General features: G+C 41.7%; 1 protein-coding gene across 1 annotated transcript in view; it reads right to left on the bottom strand.

Annotated features, from left to right (window-relative positions):
• The window catches only part of LOC124010665 (active breakpoint cluster region-related protein-like), a 129,200-nt gene that overhangs the window by 70,996 nt on the left and 38,078 nt on the right, over nucleotides 1-20,126 (bottom strand). Inside the window, 1 exon segment of the mRNA XM_046323332.1 lies at nucleotides 12,809-12,883. Coding sequence (XP_046179288.1) covers nucleotides 12,809-12,883 — 75 coding nt within the window.

Here is a 20,126-nt window from a genome sequence, read left to right as displayed (position 1 = left end):
ACAGTGAGCAGACACAGAGACACAGAGTACAGTACAGATCTGAGCAGGACACAGAGACACAGAGTACAGTACAGATCTGAACAGGACAGAGACACAGGGTACAGTACAGATCTGAACAGGACACAGAGACACAGAGTACAGTACAGATCTGAACAGGACACAGAGGAGTTAGACATCACAGTGAGTGGATCTAAAATAATCAGCAATTTAACACAATAATATCAACATCAACAGTAAATGGATAAACATTTTCCTTAGTGCCAGGATGATACCAGTATCGTTACATTTTGTTCCATGGCTAAAATACGAAGCAGACCAAACTCTTTGGTCCTTTAAAAACCTGCTGTATGTAAAATATGGTATGATTCAGCCTGGAAAATCAATTAATGTGACTCTGGATGACAACATAATGATGTTTGTTTTCAACATTTGGTCTGTTTTCCTAAAGAAGTTAAATCGCTTCATGTTTTGTTTCCATGCCACAATACTAATGAGTATCGTGACATTGATATGGTCCCGGTCCTAATTTTCAGAATTATACCACAACTGTGTAGAGTTAAACCATTTCTATATTAATGGTCAATCCACTGAAAATGTGTTTCTCAACCCCTTACCACCGAATGGTAGAGGCCTGCATTACCGACAGAATGAACACAGAACACAGACATGACTGGGCACAGCACACCATTACAATATCTCCCCAGCATTGGTTTAAGAGACCGAGCCAGAGGCCTCTCTCGTCATCCCAGCTGGGGTCCCTGGGGTCTCCACTGCTCTCTGACAGCATGATGGATGGCTACCTGCTATGCCCCTGACCCTGGGAGTCACCACAGCTACACACACAGTCACATCACAGAACTAGAGACAGTGTTTACACTGTAGCACAGTCACACATGACTTAGCAACATGAAAACAATGGCATGACCCATGTCTGTCTGGGTCTGGCTCATATACCTATATTCATCTCTGGGTTCAGGTATCATACCAGTTGAGGTATGGATGACCGTCAGTCTTCTGTCACAGAACAAGAACAGCACAGGGATCCAAACAAGAGAGAAGACTGGCATATTCTTCTGTCTTGGATAGGTAGATATTAGGTGGGGGATAGTACCCAGTTGAGGTGTGGCAGGATCATTTAATCCAGGATCCATTTAATTCCTGCTCGTTTTCCAGCACACTGAACCTCTGATGTAATCATCACTCACAATGAGGAATCATTTCGTATGGGGAGTGTGACCATAGTCCTATGATCTCTTGTCACAATATAAAAACAGGCCTTATATCAATAATCAGACACTGCAAACAGTTAAATGGTTTATGATAAGCACATATTTATTAATGGAATAATGTCCTTTTTGTAAATGATTACCTGGTATTTCCTCATTGATTATAGAGGGTTATCTGTTAATATCCTGGTCAGAGAACTGACGGACAATGGGAAGCGTTTGAGAAAGGTTTATTCAGTGTAAAGGAATAGTTTCTTATACCGGGTGGACACACCTGTTCATATCCCAGATAGTATTTTTGATAAAAACATGGTTGCACCGTTATTAATGTGTGTGTGAAGATGTTTAGACACTAATTCATGCTGTTGAATGTTAATTGAACAGGATGTGAAAGGGCTTCTTCCCATTGGTCAGATGCATGTTCGGTATTGATAATTAAACCCTGTAATTTCTGTGTGAGTACAGACAGACAGGCAGGGTAAGATTGGCATACTGCCGGGTACAGGAATGATTGAAGCCTGGCATTTCTTTTGAGTTGATTAGGCCTACTTTTTATTCATAATATATAATTTTATTCATTTCGTCCTGTTTATTTGTTTGTGTAAATAATTGTACAGCCACCAGCTTATTATCTTCACGTTTGCTAATAAAAAGCTGCTGTCTGGGAAAGAAAAAACACATCTTCCTCGTCTGCCTCCTCACTGTTCCAACCCAACCACATGGTCAACCTCACAGGTGGGCAAACTGACCACCTGGGGTGTTTTCAAAATGGAGTCACGTTTGAATAATTATAAGACATTCGCCACATGGTTGATTTAACAAAGTGAGAGGAAGGGGCCCTGTCACAGTACCACGATCATCTCTGACACTAACTACTGTCAATATATTTTAGTAAGTCAAAGACTACCTTCCCACAGTGCACTACTTTTGACCAGAGACTTATGGACCCTGGTCAAAAAGCTGTGGTCAAAAGTAGTGCACTATAGTGAATAGGGTGCATTTGGTACACAGAAACGTTACATTTAAGACCACTGTACATATTTGGACATAGGCCTAGTGTGCTCCTCCATTGAAGTGAGTTCATAGAGAGTTAGAACAGGGTAGTTTATCACTGTTAATGACCACAGAAATAGCATTTGGCTCTGTTAATTAAGAGAAGAACCATTTCGGAAGCACAACTCCCCAATGTGTCAGATTTACACACCGGCAAACTCTGTTCAGACAGTGTGTAAACCAAAAACCACTCAAGGAAACATTCATACTCCTGGACCACTCAGATTTATCGAGAAGTTTATTTTTCCTCCATATCTGAAATAGGTTTATATGCCTGAAATCTTGCACTAAAAAACAGGGCCAGAGGGAACATATTTAGCCTCGTTTTCATTTGTCCAAGCTAGTAGTGTTGCCAGAGGAGAATTCAGAAATGGGACATGAGGAAGTGAAAGAGAGCTGGCGACTGAAGGTGATTGGTTGAATAAGCCCCGAGGGTTGTCATTTCATTGGCAGACCTCTTCCTGCTGTTGTATAAAGGGTTAAATCTGGTGGTCAGTGAGGGGTCTGAGGGAGGTCACACACACATACTGTCTATCGGGTTAATGGATACTGTCCTGACTCTGTCCAGATGACCTGGAAGTTGACCCCCTCCCTTTTTGTGTGTCCTCTTTCCTCATCCTAGCCTGTAGCTGTGTGTTAAGTGGTAGGTGAAACAGTGGGCAGGAACACAGAGACTCAAACAGTCATGCTGAAGACTTAAAGTAGGGGTTGTCTTATTTTTGAGGAGGGATTAACATTTTGGATGAGCTGAAAAATCACAAGGAATTCAGCAAAAATATGTTTAATTTAAGTATTCCCACAAATAAAGTAAAAAAAGACATGTCTCAAGGTATGAAATTATTGTTGTTTTTAAAATCAATCTCTTTTTTGGGCTTAGTTGTAGTACATTTTCAATGTACCAATTATTATATTATTCTCCAGCCCCCTGATCAATTATATCGGCCGGCAGGCTGAATCTAGTTAGCCACCCCTGACTTAAAGCAATCAGTATATGTAGACTCTGGAAGAACAACAAGACGTAGAGACGGAGGAGGGAGAGGGCTGCTTTATAGTGTGGGAGTCCCTTCCCCTCTGTGTTTTCCAACCACCTCCCAAACACAGATCCTTATTGTAACATGAACAATCTACCGCTTTATTTAGAACATATTGGAAGAAATTGAAACTCAAAAGGAACATTATGAAGAAGGAAACTGTAATCAAATGATTTTTCATTGGCTCCAGAATGATGACACTACTAAAAGGAGTGAAGGAAATACGGTTGAAGGAGAAAAGCAGAGGGCTGGATAACATGAAGCATTATACAGTACTAGTTCAAAACTCCAATATGGTATTTTACTGTATATGTGTTGTGTGTATTATAATGCTGTATGAAACCACCAAATCTCCATCTTATAGATGTGTTACTATAATGTTCAGTGGTGTAGAAGATGCCACCTTTATTCTAGGTCAATGTTTCCCCACATTTTTGTATCGTATTTTTGGGGCGAACAAGTAGACTTCTAGAATCTTCCACTGACCCACTTCTGAAATGTTGCCCTGAGATGAAATTGAACTCTGCTTCCTATTGGATGAAACGGTGTGTGGCAACAGTGATAAGACCATTTTAATAGGACATGTTTGTACATACTCCAGAACTGTGTGCCTTAATCATATTGTAATGACTGTAGGAGCCATATGTTGTAGTGTGCTATGGGCTACTGTATTATTATACATACACACAATCATACCAACACACAGGCACACACTCTTATGCAAGGGAGAAAATGGGTGACAGATGACTTGTACACAAACAATATGCCCTAAAGGCAGAATCCGAGCAATACATAATGTGAGGAAAGAGACCAGGGAAGCCGACAATAAAACTAAACATTAAATAACAGATGGTCTCCAGTCTCCATAACGACCCTTTTCTAAAGAATCAGGGGATTTCCTAACAAACTAAGACCTCTGTGTAAGACTGCATTCAAATGGCATCATACACGGACAAACACGTTTGTACCAGTACTTACTTTATTACCAGTCAACCAACATAATACTTTCGACCATTTCACAGGTTCCAAACCAAGTGCCAATGTGATTTAGCAAACTTCAGGGGATGCTATGGTTAGGTGGCATGAAAATAGAGCTCTTTGGCCAAGTACACCAATCCCAATACACCAAACGTTTGACTGGTACTGTATATAACATTCTATTGGTTGCAAGAATGTTGTATAATCATTTACATTGAAAAGTTATACGTTTTGAATCAAGCGCTGTTTTGTGTTTCAGTTCATGAACCATCTGCAGAGAAAAATGGGAGAAACTGCCCAATGTTTTCCTATTTTGCAATCTATATGGCACAGCTGTCAATGTTTTGGTTCTTAATGAAACTGGTATACTTTTTTATTTATCACAATTGTCTTTAGTCAATGGTGGTCTTCAATGCAGGGCCGACAGACAAGTTCCTTACTTTTCCCCCTTCCACTTTTCTCTTCCATGTTTGCAGTAAAATTGCAATTAGTTGGTTGTAATTTTGGGTACAGCAGACATTTCCATATTTTTGTTAGCTGCATGTGTGGGATAACTCCACCAGTCCTATTTATGATATAATTTACAAAGAAAAATGTTTTAATATATATATACACTTTACTATTATATTTTAGTTTAACCATAATATTTTTGTAATGTTTATTCTGTATTTTCTGGTGGATTAAACTGAAACCAACTTTCTATGGCTTGTTTTCAAAATAGCAATATATTGGAGATCATTTCATTTTCAAATAACTGAAAATGAGAGGCTGTAATCTGAATAAAGGCCATTCTTGAACATGGGATGAGACATTATTACTAATCTGCTAGAGAACCAGCACAAATTGAAGTATAACTTTTGAATGACAATCCTTTAGTGAGAGGTGTAATGCTTTAATATTTAATCATTTCTGCCCTCTGAATTCAAATAGGCCAGTTTAATTTAGTCTCGCTTGCCGTTCCAAGTAAAATGGAATCATTTTTGCTCATATAATTTTAAAAAAGGTAGGTGCAGGCAAGGCCATAGGCAAATAGGTCAACTGTGATATGACTAAAGAGTTCATGAGGATGATTTTTCCACAAATAGACAGTTATATTCCTTTCCACAGTAGCAAGATCTTATCCATTTTTGCTAACTTTTTATTATAATGTATTGTAATGAGATCATGTCTTTCTTTCAGGAAATGATTACAGAGTATGTCCACCTCACCGTCAGACCATTTCCTTGGTTAACTACACGTAAATAAAATGTGTGATCCAATACATATAGTACAAGTCATTAATTAGTTGTAATTCAGGGGTTAGAAAAAGTATCTAGATCATCTATGAGGCTGTGGATCCAAATTGTGGATTAAAAAGAAAACATGAATCAGCGTACAATGACACCTTTGTTTTTACGTCTCGGATTTCTAGGCCCTTGATATTATTGTTGGATCTGATTGTAATAGCTAACAGTTCGATGGCCATAATAAATAGATATCTCGATAATGGACAACCTTGTTTTACTCCTTTTGACAGTTTAAAGCTTTGAGAAGTAGCCATGATTTACTATTTTACAGCTAGGGCTACTATACATAACTTTAACCCATTATATAAGAGATTCTCCAAAATTGAAATATTCCAGGCATTTATATATAAATTCCAGACATACTTTATCAAAAGTGTTTTTAAAGTCAGCTCTGAGTACACCAAAAAGGTTTGGTATACCTCAAACTGGTAGGCCAACCAGCCCTGGAGTTTTCCTGGACTTAAAGGCTTTCAGTGCATCAATAAGTTCCTCCTCTGTAATTTGGCCTTCACATGAGTATTTCTGTACAGATGTTAATTTGACATTACTAATAGGAAACAATCCTAACAATTAACTTTGGTTAGTGGAGATGGGGAGGAGACAAATGAAAACATATGCTTAAAGTACTTTGCTTCCTCTTTCATAATATAGTTTGATGAATCATGGGTGACTCAATTTGCAACAAGTTTCAGTAAATTATTTTGGTATAATTTCTATATAGAAGATGTAAAAAAATATTTGGTGAATTTTTAACCATATTCCAACCAGTTTACTTATTTTTTTGTAATAAATTACACTTGATCTTTCTTGAATATGTTCCTCCATTTCTTTTTGTTTTTCCTCTAATGTATTCTGTGCATCAATGGTACTGTTTTTATTGCCATCTATCTGTACTGTTAGTCCCTCCATTTCCTTCCTTAATATGGATTATTTTCACTTGAATTACTTTTCTTTTATAGATGAGTATTGAATTGCATGTCCTCTAAGGGCACATTTAAAAGTGTCCCATACAATAAGGGGACCTGCTGTACCTATGTTATGTTTGAAAAAGTCAGTTATTCATTCTTCGGTTCTGGTTAAAAACAAGATGTCATTCAATAACCTTGCTCACGTGTAAATTCTGTAAGAGTAATGTATATGCCAATTATTTGATGGCCCGATCCCTTATTATCCACGATCAACAGTTTTTGAACTTTTGGTGCCAGAGAAAATTACATAAGGTAGTTGTCAAGACAACTAGCTTAATTGAGTCTCCGCCATGTATATCAAATCAAACTTTACTTGTCACATACAACATGTGTAGACCTTACTGTGAAATGCTTGCAAGCCCTTAACCAACAGTGCAGTTTAGGTCAGAATATTTAAGCCTCCATATATCCACGAATTCCATTACAGTGCATTTGGAAAGTATTCAGACCCCTCGACTTTTTCCACATAATGTTACGTTACAGCATTATTCATTATACATACTTTCTTTCCCTCACCAATCTACACACAATACTCCATAATGACAAAGCAAAAACATGTCCTTGAGTGGTCCAGCCAGAACCCGGACTTGAACCCGATCGAACATCTCTGGAGAGTCCTGGAAATAGCTGTGCAGCGATGCTCCCCATCCAACCTGACAGAGCTTGAGAGGATCTGCAGAGAAGAATGGGAGAAACTCACCAAATACAGGTGTGCCAACTTGTCGCGTCATACCGAAGAAGACTCGAGGCTGTAATTGCTGCCAAGGGTGCTTCAACAAAGAACTGAGTAAAGGGTCTGAATGCTTACGGAAATATGATATTTCCATAGTGTTTCTATACATTTGCAAAATTTTCTAAAAACTTGTTTTTGCTTTGTCATTATGGGGTATTGTGTGTCGATTGATGAGGGGGATTTTTTAAACTAAAATAAAATGTATTTAATCCATTTTAGAATAAGGCTGTAACATAACAAAATGTGGAAAAGGTCAAGGGGTCTAAATACTTTCTGAATACACTCTATATTTGTATTATTTTTTTGTTGTACTTCTTACCCTTTTTCTCCCCAGTTTCGTGATATCCAATTAGTAGTTACAGTCTTGTCCCATCGCTGCAACTCCTGTATGGACTCGGGAGAGGCGAAGGTCGAGAGCCACGTGTCCTCCGAAACACGACCCTGCCAAGCCGCACTGCTTCTTGACACACTGCTCGCTTACCCCGGAAGCCAGTCGCACCAATGTGTCGAAGGAAACGCTGTACAACTGGCGACCGTGTCAGCGAGTCGCTAGAGCCGATGGGACAAGGACATCCCAACCGACCAAGCCCTACCTTAACCAGGACAACGCTGGGCCAATTGTGCGCCACCTCTTGGGTCTCCCGGTCGCGGCTGTCTGTGACACAACCTGGGATCGAACCCAGGTCTGTAGTGACGCCTCAAGCACTTAGATCACTGCGCCACTCGAGAGGCCCCAGACTTTTCCAAACACAAAAATACACCCTATCTTCCATCACAATACACCCACATACTGTGCTTTCGATGTCCTCTGTTATCTATGTTTTTACCCCTAACGTGTTGATTCCTACCTAACTTCAGGCTTTTGAGTACTTTGTGTTCCAGTTCCTTATAAATGAAGATGTATTATTTCAATATTGATCCTTTCTTCTAATGCTGGCTTTATTTATTTATAAATACTACAAGTAGAAAGTTGAGTACCAATTATTTTACAACATTCCCTATTTTGAATGGTATAGTGTATTTGTAGTTTATTTCTTTATCAAGTGTTGTATTTACATTTGTATTACAATCACTACCATGGATAATATTGGGTGTTCCATTATTTGACTCCTCTATGGGAACTTTGTATTATTTACAATAGCCACGGAGTAGTCGTGGTGTCTCGGAACAGTTGGTTATCAATATACAGTTTGTAGACTACAAGAGGTCCACATTTTCCTTTAAGTCTATTCACCTTGAAGTGTGGGTACAGAACTTGCGCCGGTCTGCAATTTCCTTCGGGACCTGATCATTCATTCCTATTTTTGTGCCAGCGAGTCTTTTGTCCAGGCTATTAACTATTATTTCGATCTTTAAAAAAAGCTAATTTGGCAAACCATTGGGCGCTCGTATGTATCGCTATCCTGTCTTTCTGAAACGGTGTACACGTTGACAGTATCGCCTGGGATCTGTAGCGCTTTAAGGAGGAATTCTTTCACCACGCTTTCAGGCTCTTCACCTTAACTTTTTTAAATACCAGTAAGTATCAGATTTTGTCGCCTGGGACTTAATCTGTATTACAAGTACGACTTACAAGTACGACTTCTCTCAGAAACATTCTCCTTATGAAGTAAATTAATGTCCGTTTCAATAGTATTGACTGTCCCTTTTAGCTTGTTTGTTTCTTTCTCCATTGTTGCAGCTTTTTCACCACTCATTTCAAGGCTCCTTCATTTCTTTACTGACAAATGCAATACTCCCAATTCATTGATTTTAGCAGCTCGGTTTCCACTCTTACCAGGTGTTGAAAAACATAAATCGGTGTCTGTCGAGGAATCTCGTAGTTCTTACATGGAGTTTGGTTCTCCATTTTTCCCCTACATACGTAGAATGTATGCACACATGACTGTAAGTCGCTTTGGATAAAAGCGTCTGCTAAATGGCTTTTTTCCCCCCCTGATTACTCCAACATGTTTTGACCTCGACTGCGTTCATAATATTTATCAATAAACTTCTCTAGTCTTGTACATTTTGGGTGGTTATTATCCAGCTTGTGAGTAAATGGATCAGTAGTGCTACTATTTAGTCAGTTTTAGAGATAATGAATATTGCTTCTTCAGTCCGCCATCACACTTCCCTTCAGGGCATTTCCTCAGTTTGTTGTCCCTGTGCTGAACCAGGTGTCAGGAAGGGAGGGAGGGAAATAGGTTATGGGGTTATTTTGCTTCCAGTGGTCCTGGGACCCTTGTTAAGGTCAAAATGGTTAATTGACAAAATCAACATTGGCAACCTCAGTCTCTGGACTTGAACCTCATTGAAAACCTGTGGTTTGAATTGAAGAGGGCAGTCTATAAGTGCAGATCTGGAAAGGTCATGTACAGATGAATGGTCTAAGATCCCTCCCAATGAGTTCTCCAATCTCATAACACTAAAATGTTTCATCCTCCCAATGGGAGGGTGCTGGAGTATTGAAAAACATTTTTTACCCCCATCTTTTTTATTACTTGTTTTAAAAAAGTATTATTTGAGAGCAATTGTATTAGTAAAAAATATTATAAAATAAATAAAAAATGTGCATACAATATATCTAGGTACTTGTATTATTTATTTTATACTGTCTTTTTTGCTTATCTTTTTCAAGGGATCCAATAATTGTGGACCCACTGTAGGTGATGTTACTAGCTACTATCTGATACATAGACATAGGAGACACTCTCCCCAATGAGGGGTGTTTACACTAAAACAGCATATCTTACATTAGAGGACATTCTCTACCAGAACAATGCCATGGTATCAATCCTCCTTCCTCTCCCGCAAATCAGAAGGGCATGATAATGGTTTGGTCCACTGAGAAAACAGAGGGAAAAGTAAAACCAAACCACTTCCACGTCCCTCTCTGCTCTGGAGAGGATCAAACAGGCTTTCAGTGGAGACCGCTTTCCCCTTTTTCTCCAATCCATTACACAAGAACATCTATTTCTGAAGCTTTCATAAAGTACAGTCCAGGCTGTAATGGTAAAACTGAGGCAGAGGATGGTTGTTTTTTTCCTCTTTGGGTGATATTTGAACGGGTGCTTCTTCTGTAACAGGCAGTAGAGCGTGTTCAGTGGAGTGGCAGCTGTCTGGTAGAGACATATCTGAGCCACTCTAGAGCTCACTGACATCATATCACCCTGATCACTCATACTAAAGCTATCACACACACACACCGGGCAGGGAGAGGGAGAGGGTGTGTAGATAGACAGACAAAATGCTTCTCCTGGCCTTCACAGTCCATGTGTGTGTGTCCCTTGAGGGTCCGACTGTGGCTGTGTAGGGGCCACTCTGTTCCCGTCAACTTTCTTTATGGAGTAGCTGTGTCTTTGACAGCCCCTAGCATCAAAGCAGCCACAGGAATGTGACTGTGGTCCAGAGCTGCTCCTCGGGGACTGGCCCTGTGGTGCGCTCTCTACCACTCTACCTCCAGCCCCCCCTAATTCATTCTCTCTCACTCTACCCCTCTCTCTCTTGGTCTCTCTCCACCTCTTCCTCATCTCCATTTCTCTCGCTCTCTCCCCATCTCGTTCTTTCTCTCCATTTCTCTCCCTTTTATCAGAAGAAGCCTGGAAACACATTGGTAATAGCTTGAGGTAGCAGAAGCACCTAACCACAGATTTTAACTTGTTACTGATCTCTATAATACATAAACTTTTGGAAAGCTCCTTTTCTGAGCTAGCCATTAAAAACGTATTGTCCACAGATGTAATTGAATCTGAAACACACTTTAACTGGAAGAGAATATTGAAAAATGATACATTTAAGCAGTAAGACATGAGGGGGTGTGGTATATGTCCAGTACACCACGGCTAAGGGCTGTTCTTATGCACAACGCAACACGGAGTGACTGGATATAGCCCTTAACCGTGGTATATTGGCCATGTACCACAAACCCCTGAGGTGCCTTATTGCTATTATAAATGTAATTAGAGCAGTAAAAATACATGTTTTGTCATACCCGTGGTATACGGTCTGATATACCACGGCTGTCAGTCAATCAGCATTCAGGACTCGACCCAACCCAGTTCACAATTTAAGTTTGTTCACAGACTGTATTCAACACCAAGGAAATGTTTTACTATAAATTTGGCCCCAACTTCCAACTGTTCACCGTGTCCCCTCAATCAGGCAGGCACATCCATTTCAATGGTGCTAATCAAGGTACAATTGAAGACTGAACAAATATAATTGACTCCGTAAATAACAATCTCAGCTTAAGCCCCACACATACAAACCAATTATGTATATTCAGACTTTGCTTTCAGGCCCACTGGGAATGGGTGGTGGGTGGGCATCTAGTCATTGAAGGGGAGGGCAAGGGGGATTGGGGGAGACTCGGGATGGATGGTGGGAGGGGGACTGATAAGCAACCTCAGTTGCTGGGTGGGATAGGAAGGGGTGGGAGGCATTCTGTCTTCAGTATTTATGCTGCAGTAGTTTCTGTGTCGGTGGGCTAGGGTCAGTTTGTTAAATTTGGAGTACTTCTCCTGTCTTATCCGGTGTCCTGTGTGAATTTAAATATGCCCTCTCTAATTCGCTCTTTCTCTCTTTCTTTATCTCTCTCTGAGGACCTGAGAGCCCTAGGACCATGCCTCAGGACTACCTGGCATGATGACTCCTTGCTGTCCCCAGTCCACCTGGCCGTGCTGCTGCTCCAGTTTCAACTTTCTAGAGACTGCAGGGGTGGTAGAGATAATCTTTATGATCGGCTATGAAAAGCCAACTGACATTTACTCCTGAGGTGCTGACTTGTTGCACCCTCGACAACTACTGTGATTATTATTATTTGACCCTGCTGGTCATTTATGAACATTTGAACATCTTGGCCATGTTCTGTTATAATCTCCAGCCGGCACAAGCAGAAGAGGACTGGCCACACCTCATAGCCTGGTTCCTCTCTAGGTTTCTTCCTAGGTTTTGGCCTTTCTAGGGAGTTTTTCCTAGCCACCGTGCTTCTACACCTGCATTGCATGCTGTTTGGGGTTTTAGGCTGGGTTTCTGTACAGCACTTTGAGATATCATCTGATGTACAAAGGGCTATATAAATACATTTGATTTGATTCAGGGTGTGGCGGGACAACGCAGGCGGTGGAATGGGTCGGTGTTATCGTCATATGCATTTCTTTGTTTTTGTACCTATAACCCCCCCTTCTAAATTTGAAAATTACAAAACGAAATAAAAAGTTAGTCAAAAAATAATAATAGATATCCCGTTACTGTAAATCCTTAACCATTAGGGAGATTAAATAATACCTGACCCTGGTTCAATGGTAGAGGGTGACCACTGTGCTGGGGGTCTATTTGATGTATTTTTGGGAAAGAAGACAACCAGTATGAAGGGACAGACAGAGGGACACCTACACTCTTTCTCACTGTCATCTCAGTCTTCTCTGTTGGGATGCCACACAAGTTGTAAATGATATGCTCCAACCATCATCATCATCATACACACACGGGTGGTGATGGGCAGATGCTGAACACATGCAGTATAAGCCCAGTATGACAGAGAAAGACTTACTGGCTGACTCTTTGAAGCCTTTGGCAGAGTGGACGATCACATGGAGGAATCCATACAGGCCTGAGGTTTCCTCATCTGAAACAAACAGCACAACAACACAGTTAGTCACCGTCTGTCACACTCATTATCAGTGACCTGTAAGTGGCCTGGGACAGCTCATTATCATTACCTCGAGGGTGTGTCAAATGAGACCCTATTCCCTATATAGTGTACTACTTTTGTCCAGGGTCCATGGTGTGGGAGCAGAGGAAAGCACGTATATCCTACCAAGAACTAATATTTTATGCTTCACCGAGTCGTGGCCGAACGACGACATTAAGAACATAGAGCTGGCGGGTTATACACTATCGGCAAGACAGAACAGCAGCCTCTGGTAAGACATGGGGCGGGGGCCTACGCATTTATGTAAACAACAGTTGGTGCACGATATCTGAGGAAGTCTCAAAGTTTTGATCGCCTGAGGTGGAGAATCTTATGATAAGCTGCAGACCTCACTATTTACCCAGAGAGTTTTCATTAGTTTTTTCTGTAGCTGTCTACATACCACCACAGAGCGAGGTTGGAACTAAAACCGCACTAAATGAGCTGTATTCTGCCATAAACAAACAGGAAAACGCTCATCCAGAGGTGGCATTCCTAGTGGCCGTGGACTTTAATGCAGAGAAACTTAAATCCGTTTACCTAATTTCTATCAACATGATTATTGTGCAACCAGAGGTAAAACAATTCTAGACCACCTCTACTCCACACACAGAGACGCGTACAAAGCTCCCCCTCGCCCTCCATTTGGCAAATCTGACAACTCTATCCTGATTCCTGCTTACAAGCAAAAATTAAAGAAGGAAATCCCAGTGATTCGCACCAGGAAGTGTACTCTGAGCATGCGCTGACCATCCGGAAATTGTCTTCACTGACATGTTTAACCTTTCCCTGTCTGAGTCTGTAATACCAACATGTTTCAAGCAGACCACCATAGTCCCTGTGCCCAAGAACACTAAGGTACCCTGCCTAAATTACTACAGACCCGTAGCACTCACGTCTATAGCCAATGAAGTACTTTGAAAAGCTGGTCATGGCTCACATCAACACCCTTATCACAGAAACCCAAGACCCCCTCCAATTTGCATACCGCCCAAACAGATCCACAGATGATGCAATCTCTATTGCACTCCACATTGTCCTTTCCTACCTGGACAAAAGGGACACCGATGTGAGAATGCTATTCATTGACTACAGCTCAGTGTTCAACACCATAGTGCCCTCAAAACTCATCACTAAGCTAAGGACCCTGGGACTAAACCACTCCCTCATCAACTGGATCCTAGACCTCCTGACGGGTCGCTCCCAGGTGGTAAGGGTGGGAAACAACAAATCCGCAGCACGGGGCCCCTCAGGGATTCGTGCTCAGTCCCCTCCTGTACTCTGTGTTCACTCATGACTGCACAGCCAGGCACAACTCCCAACACCATCATTAAGTTTGCTGATGACACAACAGTGGTAGGCCTGATCACTGACAATGATGAGACAAGCTATAGGGAGGAGGTCAGAGACCTGACCATGTGATGCCAGGACAACAACTCTCCCTCAACATGATCAAGACAAAGGAGATGATTGTGGACTAGAGGAAAAAGAGGAACGAGCACACCCCCGTTCTCATCGACGGGGTTGTAGTGGAGCAGGTTGAGAGCTTCAAGCTCCTTGGCGTCCACATCAACAACAAACTATCATGGTCCAAGCACACCAAGACAGTCGTGAAGAGGGCATGAAAAAACCTATTCCCCTCACGAGACAAGATTTGGCAAGATTTGGCATGGGTCCTCAGATACTCAAAAGATTTTACAGCTGAACCATTGATAGCATCCTGACGGGTTGCATCACTGCCTGGTATGGCAACTACTCAGCCTCTGACCGCAAGGCACTAGAGGTTAGTGCGTACGGCCCAGTACATCACCAGGGCCAAGCTTCCTTCCATCCAGGACCTCTATACCAGTCAGAGGAAGGCCGTAAAAATTGTCAAAGACTCCAGCTACCCTAGTCATAGACTGTTCTCTCTGCTACCGCACGACAAGCAGTACCGGAGCGCCAAGTCTAGGTCCAAGAGGCTTCTAAACACCTTCTACCCCCAAGCCATAAGACTCCTGAACAGCTTATCAAAAGGCTACCCAGACTATTTGCCCCCCCCCACCACCACTGCTCTGTTATTATCTATGCATAGCCACTTTAATAACTCCACCTACATGCATCCGCTACAAGACCATGGTGCTTGCCTACGGAGCTGTGAGGGGAACGGCACCTCAGTACCTCCAGGCTCTGATCAGGCCCTACACCCAAACAAGGGCACTGCGTTCATCCACCTCTGGCCTGCTCGCCTCCCTACCACTGAGGAAGTACAGCTCCCGCTCAGCCCAGTCAAAACTGTTCGCTGCTCTGGCCCCCCAATGGTGGAACAAACTCCCTCACGACGCCAGGACAGCGGAGTCAATCACCACCTTCCGGAGACACCTCAAACCCCACCTCTTTAAGGAATACCTAGGATAGGATAAGTAATCCCTCTCACCCCCCCTTTAAGATTTAGATGCACTATTGTAAAGTGACTGTTCCACTGGATGTCATAAGGTGAATGCACCAATTTGTAAGTCGCTCTGGATAAGAGCGTCTGCTAAATGACTTAAATGTTAAATGTAAATGAAGTACATAATTACCTCAACACCGGTGCCCCAGCACATTGACAGACTCGGTACCAGTACCCCCTGTATATAGCCCCACAATTGTTATTTCCTGCTGCTCTTTAATTATTTGTTTTCCTAATCTCTTACTTTTTTCTTAATTTTTTTTTTTTTTTTGGTATTTTTCTTAAAACTGCATTGTTGTTTAAGGGCTTGCAAGTAAGCATTTCACTATAAGGTCTACGACACCTGTTGTATTCGGCGCATTTGACAAATACAATTTGATTTGATTTAATTTATATTTTTGTTAAAAAGGAAAGGGTTTAACACTGAAGAGAAAAAAGATCCAATCAGGATTAGTCTTTGGTGGTCTGTGGAGAGATAACTCTAGCTAGCTATGTCAGCCATTGGCTCGGCCATCAGAAGCTAGATAGAAGGCATCTGCCATGCAACTGCATTAGGGAAGAATTTTGGAGTGGTGCCATTGACTGGTAATGGGTGTGACCATTTTTACCAAAACTCATGAAAACTTCTGCCATCTCGAAGGCTGACAGGTCCCTGCACAATAGTGAGCAGTAGTTTTCCCAGGGTCTAGCTAGCTTTTGTTGTAGGCTAGTTTGCAGCAGGTGTTATTGAAGAGGATGTTGTTGCTAATTCTTTATCGTTGCCCTTTTCAAGATCAATCTGGTGAGAGGAACTGCTGCTTGCTAGCTCATTGAAAATAACGGTGTATGAAACATTAATGTAGAAGTGTTGAAAAACAATATTATATTCTTATTTACAATAAAAGTGTCTCCAAAATATAACACTTTATTTACCATGCATTTCTATTGGGTACAAAATCATCTGAAACACAACCAAAACAAACAGCAAATGCATCCAACAAGTTTGTAGTGTCACAAGCTTGACAAATACAGTGCATTCTGGAAGTATTCAGACCCTGTCCAGGTTTTCAACATTTTGTTATGTTACAGCCTTATTCTAAAATGGATCAAATAAAAAATAAAATCCTTCAATCTATACAAATTACCGCATAATGACAAAGCTATAACAATGTTGCACATTTACCAATAATAAAAAACAGAAATACCTTATTTACATTAGTATTCAAACCCTTTGCTATAAGATTCAAAATTGAGCTCAAGTGCAACCCATTTCCATTTGAACATCATTGAGATGTTTCTACATCTTGATTGGAGTCCACCTGTGGTAAAATCAATTGATTGGACATGATTTGGAAAGGCACACACCTGTCTATATAATGTCCCATAGTTGACAGTGCATGTCAGAGCAAAAGCCAAGCTATGAGGTCGAAGGAATTGTCTGTAGAGCGCCGAGACAGGATTGTGTCGAGGCACAGATCTGGGGAAGGGTACCAAAACATTTCTGCAGCATTGAAGGTCCTCAAGAACACAGTGGCCTCCAGTATAATTAAATGGAAACAGTTTGGAATCACCAAGACTCTTCCTAGAGCTGGCTGCCAGGCCAAACTGTGCAGTCGGGGGAGAAGGTCCTTGGTCAGGGAGATGACCAAGAACCAATGGTCACTCTGACAGAGCTTCAGTTCCTCTGTGGAGATGGGAGAACTTTCCAGAAGGACAACCATCTCTGCAGCACTCCACCAATTAGGGCTTTATGATAGAGTGGCCAGATGGAAACCACTCCTCAGTAAAAGGCACATGACAGCCAGCTTGGAGTTTGCCAAAAGGCACCTAAAGACTCTCAATGAAAAACAAGATTCTCTGGTCTGATGAAACCAAGATTGAACTCTTTGGCCTGAATGCCAAGCATCATGTCTGGAGGACACCTGGCACCACCACTACGGTGAAGCATGGTGGTGGCAGCATCATGCTGTGGGGATGATTTTCAGCGGCAGGGACTAAGAGACTAGTCAGAATTAAGGGAAAGATGAACGGATCAAAGCATGATGAAAACCTGCTCCAGAGCACTCAGGACCTCAGACTGGGACGAAGGTTCACCTACCAACAGGACAACAACCCTAAGGACACTGCCAAGACAGCACAGGAGTGGCTTCGGGACAAGTCCCTGAATGTCCTTGAATGGCCCAGCCAGAGCCCGGACTTGAACCCGATCGCACATCTCAGGAGAGACATAATAATAGCTGTGCAGCAACGCTCCCTTCCAACCTGTGATGTGATATTTCCGAGTTATATTTTTAATAAATTAGCAAAAATGTCTAAAAACCTGTTTTTGCTTTGTCATCATGGGGTGTGTTGGTTGATGAGGTGGGGGGGGGGGGGACAATTTAATCAATTTTAGAATAAGGCAGTAATGTAACAAAATGTGGAATAAGTCAAAGGGTCTGAATACTTTCAGAACTGTGACCAACAGATGCATATCTATTCTCCCAGTCATGTGAAATCCATAGATTATGGACTACAGAATTCATTTAAATTGACTGATTTCCTTATATGAACTGTAACTCAGTAAAACCTTTGAAATTGTTGCACGTTGCATTTATATTTTTGTTCAGTATACATCATTGGCTGAAACTGAAGCAGGCCTTTTTGAGATCCCCGCAGGCCCACCGGGTCACGCTCTGGAGAGGTACTGAGCCCTGGACAAACAATATGTCACGTGTATGAATGGTGCTATGGACTGTATGTGAACAGTCACAGACAGGTCATGCCACCAAGAGAGAGGGAGAATGCAGAGAAGATCTAGACCGTAATCTTTCATTTCCCCCCATCCACTTTCAGACATGTTATTCTGTCCATCTTAACCACAACAAAAAGACTCACTAAAGGAGATGATAGCAATAACCTGTCAATGTGTATTCCTATATCCCCGTAATGGATACAGTCAGGATCAGAGTTATAGTAATCGGAGCCTAGATCTGTGGTTAGTTGTTTCTACCTGGTCCCTGTAATGGCCTGTGTGTTGAGTCAGAAAGAGCCATGGGAACTAGGGGTCACATTCCTCCTCCAGCTGGTCTTTATTTCACCCCTCCGCTACTCCTTACATTTCATAGCATGGTCTGCCAATGAACCGCAGCCGGAGTCTTTGCCATACTGTGCTGTAAAGTGACTATAAAGGAGAAAGAATGTAAATCTTTGCTTTGCTTAATGACATTTCAGACCCCCTCTAAACTGGAGAGAACAGACGCGTTTGATGTCAGTATAAAGGGAGTTGCTTTGACAAACTGAATGTAAGCAATCAGGAACGCTCAGTGCAAGCTAGGAGCTGTACTTCAGGTCAACACAAGGAAAACTAAAATGTAAATGCAACATGTAAAGTGTTGGCTTATTTCCCACAAATTATGTTTACATCCCTGTTAGTGATCATTTCTCCTATGCCAAGATAATCCATCCACCTGACAGGTGTGGAATATCAAGAAGCTGATTAAACAGCATGATCATTACACAGGTGCACCTTGTGCTAGGGACAACAGGCCATTCTAAAATGTGTAGTTTTGTCACAACAATGCCACAGATGTCTCATGTTGAGGGAGCGTGCAATTGGAATGCTGACTGCAGGAATGTCTACCAGAGCTGTTGCCAGAGAATTGAATGTTAATTTCTCTAACATAAGCCGTTTCCAACGCTGTTTTAGAGAATTAGAATTCTTCACCTGCAGGATCATTTGAGACTAGCCACATGGACAGCTGATAAAACTGTCGATTTGCACAAACAATTCATTTTTGCACAAATTTTCAGAAACCGTCTCAGGAAAGGTCATCTGCATTCTCGTCACCCTCACCAGTCTCTTGACCCGACTGCAGTTTGGCTTCGTAACAGACTTCAGTGTGTAAATGTTCACTTTCGATGGCCACTGGCACACTGGAAAAGTGTGCACTTCACGGATGAATCCCGGTTTCAACTGTACCGGGCAGATTTCTGATGTCAACATTTTTAACAGAGTGCCCAATGGTAGCGGTGGGGTTATGGTATGGGTCAGGCATAAGCTACAGACAATGAACACAATTGCATTTTTTCGATAGCAATATGAATGCACAGAGATACCGAGATGAGATCCTGAGGCCCATTGTCATGCCATTCATCTGCCGTCAACATCCCATGTTTCAGCATGATGATGCACGGCCCAATGTCGCTAGGATCTGTACACAATTCCTGGAAGCTGAAAATGTCCTGCATACTCAAACATGTCACCCATTGAGCCTATTTGGGATGCTCTGGATCGACATGTACGACAGCACGTTCCAGTTTCCGCCAATATCCAGCAACTTCACACAGCCATTGAAGATGAGTGGGACAACATTCCACGGGCCACAATCAACGGCCTGATTAAATCTATGCAAAGGAGACGTGTCACGCTGCATGAGGCAAATGGTGTTCACACCAGATGCGGACTGGTTTTTTGATCAAAGCCTCTACCTTATTGTTTGAGTTATCTGTGACCAACAGATGCATATCTGTATTTCCCAGTCATGTGAAATCCATAGATTAGGGCCTAATTAATTTAGTATTTCAATTGACTGATTTCCTTACATGGAATGTAAGTCAGTAACATCATTGAAACTGTTGCATTTATATTTTTGTTCAGAGTGTATCGCTGTCTGTAATCAAGGTTTTAAAATACTGTGGCCTGACTCAGAAAATCTATATGTAACTTGTAAATACTGGAGCCAATTTAGATTTAGACTACATGATATCCAACTCAGTACACGAAGT

This window comes from Oncorhynchus gorbuscha, linkage group LG02, assembly GCF_021184085.1.
Source record: "Oncorhynchus gorbuscha isolate QuinsamMale2020 ecotype Even-year linkage group LG02, OgorEven_v1.0, whole genome shotgun sequence".
NCBI classification, from domain to species: domain Eukaryota; kingdom Metazoa; phylum Chordata; class Actinopteri; order Salmoniformes; family Salmonidae; genus Oncorhynchus; species Oncorhynchus gorbuscha.
Note: the sequence above shows the minus strand (reverse complement) of the source record. Positions and strands in the feature narration are given on the sequence as shown.